Source organism: Podarcis pityusensis, assembly GCF_964106645.2.
Source record: "Podarcis pityusensis genome assembly, chromosome: 7".
NCBI classification, from domain to species: Eukaryota; Metazoa; Chordata; class Lepidosauria; order Squamata; family Lacertidae; genus Podarcis; species Podarcis pityusensis.
In genome coordinates this window covers 15,696,291-15,709,094 of record NC_138031.1, presented here as the reverse complement: position 1 = coordinate 15,709,094, position 12,804 = coordinate 15,696,291, and the positions used below count along the sequence as shown (strand labels likewise).

The window sequence follows — 12,804 nt, the reverse complement described above, 5'->3', positions numbered from 1 at the left end:
AGATAAGGTAGCCACACCACTGTTAATATATCACATAAAACGTTTATAAGTTGTCTGCCCGTTTAGCCCCATAGCTTTCTTTCTAGGAGGTCTAGAATCATAGAATCGTAAACTTGTAGAGTTGGAAGTGTGGGATGTTAAGGAACGTAAGAGAGGAGATATTGTTTTGATATTATCCCTCCTCACTCAAACTAGTGAGTAAATCTACCTGGACCCTGAGGTGAACCTACCCAGACCCTGAGAACATCTTCTGAGGCCCTCCTTCGTGTGCCTCCTCCTCAAGAGGTGTGGAGGGTGGCAACACGAAAATGGGCCTTCTCTGTAGTGGCTCCCCATCTGTGGAATGCTCTCCCCAGGGAAGTTCACCTGGCACCTTCATTATACACCTTTAGGCGCCAGGCAAAAACATTCCTTTTTAACCAGGCCTTGGCCTGACTTCATCTACATCCCTATACCCTTTTAAAAATGCTGGCTCCTTTTGGGGGGGGCGTTATTGGGTTGTTGTTTTTGTTTTGATTTTATGTATTCGATATTTTATGTGAACTGCCCTGAGACCTTCAGATATAGGGCGGTATAGAAGTTAAATAAATAAATAAATAAATAAATAAATAAATAAAAGTAAACTAAACAACAGAGCACATTGCCTTTGCAACGTATTTGGAAGCAAGTTTGGTGATTTGTTAGAATCCTTTAATTGAGCAATCCAGTCTGGATTGTTCCTGGCAAGTTTCCCCTTTTATTTTCCTCTTAAAATAATAATAACACAACACATAAAGTTTTACTCGCGTTCGGTTTTCAGCAGTAATCTGAAGGCAGGCTTTATCTTGTGGTGACAGTAAAAAGAAGTCTGAGCTTATATCTCAGACTTTCTGCTCATAGGCTCCATCCTATGTGAGGGTTGAGCCATGTGCTGGCTAAGAGCCAGGAGAGCAAGAGTCCAAGAAGCCAAGAGGCCAAGAGAGAGATGGTTGCTTGGCCAGCCCTTTTATCTGGTCAGCTAGGGTCACATCCATCTACCTGGTCACCTACAGAGGGAGGAAGCTCCAAAGCAGGTATGGCAGGAAGTCTCCCCTGGCTGGAGCCATGTTCCCCTGGGTGTCCATTCTAGGCAACAGGAAAATGTTGTACTTGACTGCTCTAGTAATAACATAGCCCACAGGATCATCTAGTCATCATGCAGGAATATGCAGCTATTGCATACAGATATCAAACCTGCAACCTTGGTGTTATCAGCACCACACTCTAACCGACTGCGCTATCCAGTCTAGTCTGTACTTACTTTTTTATTTTAATGAAAGCTCAGGACCTGGGGACCCTTCCCGGGGCACCACTGAACGTTACTATCTACATCGTGCATGCCTTCGTGCATAATAATCTTGCATGTGTCGCAGTTAAACTCAGAAGTCATGGCCTGCATCTGTTTCTAAGAGATGGACGTATGACAAACCTTCATCCTGGAGAAGAGTGACTAGTGGGGTGCCACAGGGTTCTGTCTTGGGCCCGGTCTTATTCAACATCTTTATCAACGACTTGGATGATGGACTCAAGGGCATCCTGATCAAATTTGCAGATGACACCAAATTGGGAGGGGTGGCTAACACCCCAGAGGACAGGATCACACTTCAAAACGACCTTGACAGATTAGAGAACTGGGCCAAAACAAACAAGATGAATTTTAACAGGGAGAAATGTAAAGTATTGCACTTGGGCAAAAAAAATGAGAGGCACAAATACAAGATGGGGGGACACCTGGCTTGAGAGCAGTACATGTGAAAAGGATCTAGGAGTCTTCGTTGACCACAAACTTGACATGAGCCAACAGTGTGACGCGGCAGCTAAAAAAGACAATGCAATTCTGGGCCTCATCAATAGGAGTATAGCATCTAGATCAAGGGAAGTAATAGTGCCACTGTATTCTGCTCTGGTCAGACCTCACCTGGAGTACTGTGTCCAGTTCTGGGCACCACAGTTCAAGAAGGACACTGACAAACTGGAACGTGTCCAGAGGAGGGCAACCAAAATGGTCAAAGGCCTGGAAACGATGCCTTATGAGGAACAGCTAAGGGAGCTGGGCATGTTTAGGCTGGAGAAGAGGAGGTTAAGGGGTGATATGATAGCCATGTTCAAATATATAAAAGGATGTCACATAGAGGAGGGAGAAAGGTTGTTTTCTGCTGCTCCGGCGAAGCGGACACGGAGCAATGGATCCAAACTACAAGAAAGAAGATTCCACCTAAACATTAGGAAGAACTTCCTGACAGTAAGAGCTGTTCGACAGTGGAATTTCTGCCAAGGAGTGTGGTGGAGTCTCCTTCTTTGGAGGTCTTTAAGCAGAGGCTTGACAACCATATGTCAGGAGTGCTCTGATGGTGTTTCCTGCTTGGCAGGGGGTTGGACTCGATGGCCTTTGTGGTCTCTTCCAATTATTCTATGATTCTATGAAACCCACACAGTATCGGCATTTTCACGTTGGAGAGTGTACATGGATGTACATGCCTTTTATTTTTCTAGAACCTAGTCCACCGGTGCTGAGGAGGTTTAATCACCTAAAGTGGCTCAAGAAGCTCTGAAACAGATGCAAAAAACAGAGGTTAATCATAGATCTTTTTTGTTTTGTTTCCCCTGACCAGGTAATGGTCCCTGCAAGGCAAAACAGTTTGCTTCTTCAGCCTTTGCTCTCGGACACTGAATATAAAGTTATGGTTACCCCCATCTATTCTGACGGGGAAGGTGTCAGTCTGTCAGCTCCAGGGAAAACATGTGAGTACAAAGGCTTCTCTTCCTGCAAAAGTCGTAATATAAGCAACTGTCCCTTTTTTAAGCAAGCGCTGTTTCTCCGGGATGTACTGAGAACCATTTCATTTGTAATACGTTTTCATTTTGCAGTGCCCCTGTTTGCTCCTCAAAATCTCAGGGTCTCTGACGAATGGTACAACCGATTGCGGATTAGCTGGGATGCCCCGCCATCTCCCACAATGGGATACAGGATTGTATATAAACCTGTGAACAGTGAGTGTCTAAAATGGTTGCTTATGTAGTTTATTTCAATGTGGGGTAAATATGTTAAATCAGGTGTGTGAATGCAACTCGCCTAGGTATAGTTCTCACAAGATAAGGTGGGAAACCTGTGTTACAATAATTCCTTCCTGAGAAGATCCCACTTTCAGTCTGACTGTCCATGGAAAAGAATTCCTGGCCATAAAAACTAGCATTTCTGGAAGATGTTGGACTAGAGCGCTTCTTCCTAACATGCTAGCTTTCTGCATGCAGGGATTTTTATTTTTTATAACGGGGGAGCATTCAGTCATGCAAATTCCCAACTGCAGTCCAGACAGAGGTATACCATCTTATCTACTGTCAACTAGACCAAGGTTATTTATGCTCAAGTCACTCATGACAAATGAGAATTGCCTTTAAGAAACTAGCAGTGTGTGTGTGTGTGTGTGTGTGTGTGTGTGTCTGTTTTGTAAACTGGAATAAAGTGGGTTAGGAAAATATTTCATTTTAAGAATGAGCATGATTTTATGTGATCAGAAGCTAGTAATGAAATTTCACAGTGTCTTCAAGCTGTGTTTCCCTGCCTAAGTCATTTATATTCCTCTTGCTTCTTGCAGTCCCTGGACCAGCCCTGGAGACGTTTGTGGGAGATGATATCAGCACCATCCTTATTTTGAATTTGCTCAGTGGAACCGAATACAGCGTTAAAGTATTTGCTTCCTACTCAACGGGATTCAGCGATGCTTTAGCTGGCATAGCCAAAACATGTAAGAGACCTCAACTTCTTGTTATCCAATTTCTAATCTCCATGGACCATATTTCATTGGTAACCTTAGCCTTGAACAGAATCTCGAACTCAACCACTTTTCTTTTGCGCTGTTCCTAAAGGAAATGTTTTTGCTTGCTCTTCTGCATGAAGTTCTTACTTCAAGTTTAAGGTACATAAAAAGTAAAACGCACAGAACAAACAAGGCAGACAAGTGTTGAGAAAACCCAAATTTTAAATCAACGACAAGTAGGTTCTGCATCTAAAGAAATGACGAATGTTTTTTATCCCTGTATTCCATTTCAGTGTACTTGGGAGTGACAAATCCGAGTGCTTATCAAGTCCGCATGACAAGTATCTGTGCTCAGTGGCAACTTCAAAGACATGCAACAGCATACAGGGTTGTGATCGAATCAGCTCTTGGTAAGCCATAAGGACTTAGCATCAGTGTGATGCCATAACATCTGTCAACTACTAAGATACTATGTTGCTTGATTCATTATTAATATCTGCTTACCATATTATAGTGAAACTTAAACAAAGATTAACTCTCATGAAAGTGACCCACCTTGCACGGAACGTGAGGATTCCCAAAGAAAAGATCATGAAGAATGTACTCTTCCCACAGTCCTCCTTGGTTATGGCTTTTGGTTTGTCTGGAATGAAACAAACCATAGTCCCGGGTTCAGATAAAATGTTAAGTCAAACCATGGCTTAGCTCACAGCAGTGCGGCGGCAGCAGGACTGGAGAACAAGAAAAGCAGTTGCGTGTCGAGGTCCCCAAGCCACCCCAATAAAACACAATTCACCCAGATTTTTTTGTAAGGTTTTTGGCATAATTTTGGCCATGACTTTATTAAAATACAGAAAATGAGAGTGGTTGCTTAGGCATTGGGTGAGACTATCTGTCCCCGCCCGGGGACAGACTGACATTCGCACGCCCGCGAAAGTCAGAAAGGGGAAACATTTTGGGGAGAAAGATGGAGCTGGGAACCATGCCCTCACCTCTCCCCAAATGCTCCCAGGGGCTCCTGCGTGGCCCTAGCCCCTTGACAGGGGTTCGGACAAAAGCATGGCAAGCCCCTGGATTCCTTTAACAGAATACCCTTGCAGCAACAGCATTGGAGGGGCAGCCACAGCCAATCCATACCCCTCCAGCAACCAATTCATAAAACCAATGCCTAACCACAACCTTACAAGTTGTGACGATTTGCTACACATTAGGCAAAAACCAAATGGCACCAGCCAGTCAGCCAAATGGACAAAATTCCTACCAGGCCCCTGCCCCTGCCCCAAAAGCAGACAACCCCATGACAGGCATAGCAAGGTCAATGCGAACAACCCTAAATATAGGGAGGGTGGGCAGGTAATCCGATGCGTGCAGAGAAATGAGGAATCTCAATGCTGCACGCAGGGAAAATAAAACTTCTTGGCTGTCAATCATAAAATGGCAACATCAAATTCTCCCCAACCACAAGGGGAGCCCAATCGCAAGGGTGGCCAACTACCTTTAACATCCTGCAACAGTGGGATGTCTTGTAAGACCCCTTGGCAACATGTGCTCTCCATGAAGGAGAACATGCTTTGCGTTCTTTCCAGGAGCATGTGCGCTTGCACATTCTTGCTAAGTCATAGTTTGGTTTAGCATTACCAGCTAATAGAATCCAGCTCAAAGTGTCGTCTTCTTCTTCTTCTTCTTCTTCTTCTTCTTCTTCTTCGCTGTGCTTCACTTCATTGTGTTACCTTTATTTTAGACCAAAGTCCTAATCTTTAAACAGCTCCATTTCTAATTTCAGATGGGACACAGGGGGAAGCATTACTTGGCGGAGGAACTCCTCGGCATTGCTTCTTTGAACTCGTTCCTGGTACAGAATACAAAATCAGCATCCATACGCAGCTTCAAGAAATAGAGGGGCCTGCTGTTAGCATAATGGAGACCACTTGTAAGTATACATCCCATTGGAATTCGGTTCATTTTGCTGTCATCAGACATAGGCACTAAGACCTCCTTCGCACCTGGTTTCCTAAACTTGGCACCGTTATCTGATACATTTGCATCAGGGACTCCGTGGCTGGAGGCAAGCGCCTCCGAACCTGAGGACAGAGTCTAGCTTAAGAGGCTACCTGGGAATTTGCGTGGCTAGGCCTCAAAGACAGATCCTTCTTCAGATACAGAAGGATGCATCACTGACCTCTGTGATTGGTAGGCCACATGTAGCCTCTGGATTGGCTAGGCCTGGTATAGGCACAAGGAACTTGGCTTTTTGACTTATGCCTAGTCAGCATAGCAGGATCTTTCCCTGGTTACACCCCAAGCCTTCAGTTCCAATACTGGACATCAGAAACTGCCTTTTACCAGGACTGTCCATTCATCCATCCATCTGGCTGAGTGTTGTCTGGCAGAACTTGTCCATGGTTTCAGATGCGGGGGGACATGGTTTTCCTACCTAGGGACTGACCCTTGGACCACTGCGCATGCAAAGCAGATGCTCTACTACAGCCTTTCTCAACCTTGGGTCCATATGTGTTGTGGGACTACAACTCCCATCATCCTTGACCATGGATCCTGCAAGCTATGGGTGATGGGGGTTGTAGTCCAACCACATCTGGGGGACCCAAGGTTGAGACAGGCTGCTCTACTATATTGAGCTATGGGATTCTGGACCAGTGGAAAAATGCTTCAGTACAGCCCTGGTCTGGCTTTGAGACAAAGAAGACAGATGTGTGTTTGGGTCTAATGTTATGCATATCTAATACTGATTAAATCCCCCCTCCAAACTCCCATTTCCTACCCTCTGCCTTAGGGATGTGTATTGATTGTTGGGGGTAAGTATGAAACCGCTCTCACCTTACTTCATAACCTTAAACTTGACTCAAATGCCTGTGTGGTGCTAAAGACTGCACCAGCCCTGCAAGATGAACCAGAAGGAGCACCGCAAGTTATATTTCGTCAGTGAAATTATATGCATTTAGACTTTGCCAGTGGAGATGGACTGTGAGGCCTTCCAGATTTCAGGCAAATCTTTGCAACCGTCAGAGCTAGCAACTCCTTTTTGAAGCAGATGAAAACTGAGATTCTCCAGCAAGCCAAATTCTGGGCTCAGTACAATATGAGCTGGGCATATAACAAAACATTCACATTTCCTGCATTCTCCCAATATCTGAATAATGCTTTCACAATTGACCTGCTGACACAGTCAAGCTTCCTGTTACTGTTCTTTCTTTCTGTTTCTAGTGCCATTCCCAACCCAACCACCACCAACTCCTTCAACCACCACTCCACAGCCTACAATTCCTCCTGCAAAGGAAGGTAAGCTCTTTCTGTAGCAGAGTAACAGGTGTGAATGATGCAATGATTATCTTAAGGAAACTTCTGTTTTGAAAGCTGTTTTTATTATTATTATTCTCCAGGGTAGAGCTCATAGTTACTCAGTGAAATCCTAACATTTATTGGGTTCCATAGGCAGGTTTACACATGTCAAGGAGGAGAGGCATCACTTTAGGATGGAAAACCTGCTATCTTTTTTGATTCCAAAGTACTTTGTATGTCTTTAGTTTGCAAAGCTGCGAAGGCTGACCTTGTCTTTTTGGTGGATGGCTCGTGGAGTATCGGAGACGACAATTTCAACAAAATCATTGGCTTCCTGTACAGCACTGTTGGAGCTCTTGATAAAATTGGCCCTGATGGAACTCAGGTGAGTGAGTGAGTGAGTGAGTGAGTGAGTGTGAGAAAGAATTAACAGGATTCAAAATGTGAGCAAACATTTAATTCAAAGGAGGCTTGGAATGGGATGAATGAAAATACAATATTATGGTGAACGCTTTAGAAAAGCATGCGGTGCGATCTTTCTTTAGTAAATATTTATATTCCAGAGTGTCATTAATTCCTGTACAGAGACTCACTGTGTTACTGAAATTCCCCTAACGCCTCAATTCCAAACACACCCACCTGTAAGTTTATGACACAGGTTATTTTTTGCATAGCACACTTCCGAGCAAGTCTGCTGAAATTTGAAGGCTTGCTGTGGTCTTCAAAGTGGGCCACACAAGCTGACTTCAACACCACTGGGAGATGGCAGGTGTTCACATAGCTCCTACTGGGAGGACTAAGCCCCTTTCTCTACACAGAATTCGGTGAGATGTGTTGATAAGCAAAGTATCATAGAGAGCAGCTGTAAGCTACACTGGCCACCTCTGTTCAAAGGAGGAGGGTTCAGTGTAAACACCCATTCAGTTTAACTCCCACTTGTCCCTGTTTCATTCTTCTTTGACTAGATGGTGGTCTTTAGAAAGGTGGACACATGAGAAAAGAGGTGTCTGGTGTTCGCGTTTCTCATGACCCAAGCAGGAAGTGAGCAGTTTGGGTTTGCCACTTTATCCTTCTTGCATCTGATGCAAGTTATAGAGATCTTGAGGACAGCGGTGCAGTGCAGGGGAAACGCATGTCCAGATATTGCAGACCAAGAATGGTTGTCATCTGCCAGAGTACCAGGGTAACTTATATGCCCTCCTTCCTTTGGCACTGATAATGAGGCTTTCAAGTTTGTTTGTGATAGATTAGCAGAGAAGGAACAAGAGAAATAGTCAAGCAGAGGCTGGTTACTTCTTTCTTTTTCTTTGATGGGCTACCTGCTTCATGCCAGCAGTTGAAAGGGTAACGCTTCTTTGCAAATTCAAAGCTAAAGGTTGCATTTCAACTAGCTAAAGATCTTTTATTAAAGCTCAGTGTGTTCTACAAGCTGAACTCTAGCCCAATGGTTGCCATCAATTTGATCTGAACTGATTTTATAATGAATTGATTTTAGAATGCTGTATTATTTTACTGTTGTTAGCCACTCTGAGCACGGCTTTGGCTGGGGAGGGCGGGATATAAATAAAATTTAACATTTATTATTATTATTATTAACCTATGCAGTCAGATGTAAATACCACTAAGGGCAGTGGAGCTTACTGGCAGGAAACTATGTCTAAGTTTGAAATTATGCTGATCCTAATATCTTTGGTATTATATATTACTGATCTTTGATGTTTGTGTAATAATGGATCCACACAACTGTCTGCATTTTGGGACTCTCCTTGGAAGTGCCGCTGCGGTGGCTCTCATGATGAGGCTCCTAAACTTCAAAATTTACCACTACCTGAGGTGTGTGTGTCTGAGAGAGTGTGGATCCTAACCAGCTCTCACTTGCCCCTGCTGTGTCTGCAATAAATGAGTGAGATGTCTTTTCTATGAAGGTGGCCATTGCTCAGTTCAGTGACGATCCCAGGACAGAATTTAAACTGAATGCCTACCGAACGAAGGAAACGCTTTTGGAGGCCATCCAGCACATAGCATACAAGGGAGGAAATACCAAAACAGGTGAGTTAGATTGCCAGGTAGATTTTGTCATTGCTGATTTCAACAATGGGCGTCGTCGGGGCCATGTTTTTTGTGGAGAAAGTGGAGATAGAAATTAAATAAATACACTTCGGTGCACTGTTTATCTTTCTTCTTCTTCTTCTTCTTCTTTACAGGCAAGGCAATTAAACATGCTCAACAGGCCTTATTTACTATTGATTCAGGGACCAGAAAGGGGATCCCAAAGGTTTTGGTAGTGATCACAGATGGGCGATCACAGGATGATGTGAACAAAGTCGCCAGAGAGATGCAGCTAGATGGTAAGAACATAGGGATGTAAGAAAAGCTCACCTTGATCAGGCCAAATTCCCCAATTGGGAGATGAATGCAATAGGCTTCTGTTGCCCATCTTCCCTCTGATATTGGTGGTAAATGGCCATTCTCTTAAGAATTACCTGTTCCAACTTAACTGTCTCAGGAGGCCTTTCATAAAATACAAAATTTAAAAGCAAGTGGCAAAGCAGTGCTCCATGTGATTGGTTTGCTTGATGTATGTTTTAAAAGGAAGTAATTTGCAAGGCACATAATTGCTTTCTTCTCTCTCTCTCTCGGGCTTCTCTTTTGCTGATATATGCAGACTCTTCAACCATCCATTAACCACTTTTATAGGTGTGCATGCATCTGAAGAAGTGTGCATGCTCGTACCAGTGACAAACTTAGTTAGTCTCTAAGGTGCTACTGGAAGGATTTTTTTATTTTGTTTCAGACCAACACAGCTACCTACCTGTCACTTTTATAGGTGTTCTCATAAAAGTCAGGTAGAGAGAGTCAAATGAGCTTTTTCACCGTATTTGTGTCAGTGATTTTTGCTAGTGTGGGATAAAATGCAGAAGATGCTGCAATTATTGGAGTCTCAGGTCTCTTTCTCTTCTCTGACGCAGTAGTTTCTGCATCTGGGGCATGGGCTATTAAACTAGCATCCACCAATCTAAAAATAAAATAAAATTGTGGGTTCAGTGCACCAACGGCTCAAGCCCCTAGTCTGTTGCATTGTGTTGGCACAATGGTCAAGACACCCTAACTTGCAGGATTGGTGTGTTGGCAAAGGAAGTGTTAGAATTAGGTCATACATTATTGAAAGAAAAAAGGGAAATTAATCTGTGTGCTTCTTTGTCTGTTGGACACACTACGTAGTTTCTGTTCCTAAAATAAACTTGGCTGGTTGAAGGGAGAGAATTCCTTTTTCTTGGCTGGCTAAAGGGAGAGTCCTTTTATGAAAGTGCTGAAAGAGTAATCTGGTGTTGTTTATTGGGGTGGAGAAGTGAATTTGTGCCTTCTGGTGCGCGATGGAGAAAACTGGTTTTATTTTTCCGTACTGCGTTTAGTTAAAAGATTCGCAAGAGGAAGAACGGTTGTTGCATCTGAGGCTTTTTTTAATCTGTGTTTTTCTCCCTCCAACCTAGGGTTCAGCATATTTGCCATTGGAGTAGCAGATGCTGATTATTCAGAACTGGTTAACATTGGCAGCAAGCCTAGTGACAGGCATGTCTTCTTTGTGGACGACTTTGATGCCTTTAAGAAGATTGAAGATGAACTGATCACTTTTGTCTGCGAGACAGCATCAGCAAGTTAGCGATTAAGACTTCATTTTTATCTGCTTCTGTTTATACGATATACAATATCTTTATTGTCATTCCCATACAGAACAATGAAATTGAAAAACTACATAAAACATTCAAAAACCCCTAAAAACTCTGAAACCCCATTTTAAAATACACTATACTATACTATAAAATACACTATACTAAAAAATACACTATACTATAGAGACCCCTTATGCTGCATTTAGAACCAGAATTGCATTTGCGTAGAAACTGTTTCTCATGCAGCTAGTCCTGGCCTTTATAACCCTATACCTTCTTCCAGAAGGCAGAAGCTGAAAGAGATCATTTCCGGGGTGCGTATTATCCTGCGCTATCTCTGCCGCTTTCTTATGGCACCTGGCAGCATAGATTTGATCCAAGGTGGGAAGAGTGCACCCAATTATTCTCTCTGCAGTCTTTACAACCCTGGCCAGCATTGTTTTTTCCCTGGCCGTGCAGCTCCCAAACCACACACACAGACCATAAGTTAATACGCTCTCCACAGTGCAATGGTAAAATGCCATCAACAGGTCCTTTGAGAGATTGTTTTTCCGGAGGATTCTCAGAAAATATAACCTCTGCTGTGCTCTCTTCATCAGGTCTTTGCTGTTTTCTCCCCAGGTTAGGTCATCTCTCAACTCCATTCCCAGAAATTGAAACACCGAGACCACTTCCCCTCAATAATAGGTTTATTGCCCAAACAGCGTATAAAAATGATGCTTTGCTAACTATGGTAGTGTATGATACTCCTGCAGTATGATAGTAACAGTTGAACTCTGTGCATTCGAAGGAAAAGCCACTGAACAATTATGTACTTCACCTTTTTTGCAATCCTTTTGCAATCAAACCTATATAGCAGAATGTGCATCATGTCACATTTCAGATTAAGGTTGTTTCCACACTGCTGCCCTGGCTCCAAACCATGACAGCAGATGCTCTTACTTGTAAGTAAGGAAGTGGCCTTTATCGAAGCAGAGTAATGGTATAGACTCGGCAGCAGGAAAGGAGCCAATTCAGTCTCAGAGCTCTCACAAGGCATAGGGTTGGCAGAGAAGAGCCTGGTCTAGGTGCACGGGTCGAGGTTCACAAGTCCAAGATAACAACAACAACAATTTTATTATTTGAATCTATCTGACTGGGTTGCCCCAACCACCCTGGGCGGCTTCCAACAAATATAAAAGAATAATAAAACATCAAACATTAAAATCTTCCCTAAACAGGACTGCCTTCAGATGTCTTCTAAAAGTCAGATACAGTGATACCTCTGGTTGCAAATGGGATCCGTTCTGGAGGCCTGTTCGCAACACGAGCAGAACGCAACCCACGTCTGCGTGTGCACAGGTCACAATTCACCACTTCTGCGCATGCGCGTGACATCATTTTGCGCGTCTCTGCATGCGCAAGTGGCGAAACCCGGAAGTAACCCTTTCCGGTACTTCCAAGTCACAGTGGGACGTAACCTGAAAACGTTCAACCTGAAGCAAACATAACATGAGGTATGACTGCAGTTGTTTATTTCCTTGACATTTGATGGGAGGGCATTCCACAGGGAGGGTGCCACTACCGAGAAGGCCCTCTGCCTGGTTCCCTGTAACCTCGCTTCTTGCAGAAAGGGAACCGCCAGAAGGCCCTTGGAGCTAGACCTCAGTGTCAAGACTGCACAGATTGTTCCTACAAGTTATTCATGCTCACCTGCCAGCCTTTAAAGCTAGGTTGGGGCAAAGCCCTTACATGAGAGAATCTCTATTCCCGTGGGATGCAAGCGGGCACAATGTTTGGGTGGGTGCATCTTCTTCCTTCTCCAGAGGTGTTGCCTTGTCTGGGGAGAGAGTGTCAGACCTGCTTCTCCAACTCATTCCTGTGCAGTCACCCCAGGCAGTGGCTTTGAGCCATGCCTAGACTCTGACAGCGCTCTCTCTGCCACAGGAGGAGGGGAAGGAGCAGCTGGGACTCTCAACAGTGTTTCTCAGAGGCAGGGAAGGGTTTCCACCTGCTCCCGCCTCTTCCCTCCCCCAATTCCTTCTCATCTCCCTCCTCATCTGAACCTGAAGGCGTCGAGG

General features: G+C 44.0%; 1 protein-coding gene across 4 annotated transcripts in view; it reads left to right on the top strand.

Annotated features, from left to right (window-relative positions):
* The window catches only part of COL14A1 (collagen type XIV alpha 1 chain), a 131,034-nt gene that overhangs the window by 73,073 nt on the left and 45,157 nt on the right, over nt 1–12,804 (top strand). For all 4 annotated transcript variants that reach the window (XM_081012464.1, XM_081012465.1, XM_081012467.1 and 1 more), the window contains 10 exons: nt 2,631–2,760; nt 2,887–3,009; nt 3,615–3,764; nt 4,070–4,186; nt 5,560–5,706; nt 6,999–7,073; nt 7,319–7,458; nt 8,999–9,122; nt 9,278–9,421; nt 10,565–10,729. In XM_081012464.1, the coding sequence (XP_080868590.1) occupies nt 2,631–2,760; nt 2,887–3,009; nt 3,615–3,764; nt 4,070–4,186; nt 5,560–5,706; nt 6,999–7,073; nt 7,319–7,458; nt 8,999–9,122; nt 9,278–9,421; nt 10,565–10,729 (1,315 nt within the window). The remainder of the gene's footprint in view (nt 1–2,630; nt 2,761–2,886; nt 3,010–3,614; nt 3,765–4,069; nt 4,187–5,559; nt 5,707–6,998; nt 7,074–7,318; nt 7,459–8,998; nt 9,123–9,277; nt 9,422–10,564; nt 10,730–12,804) is intronic.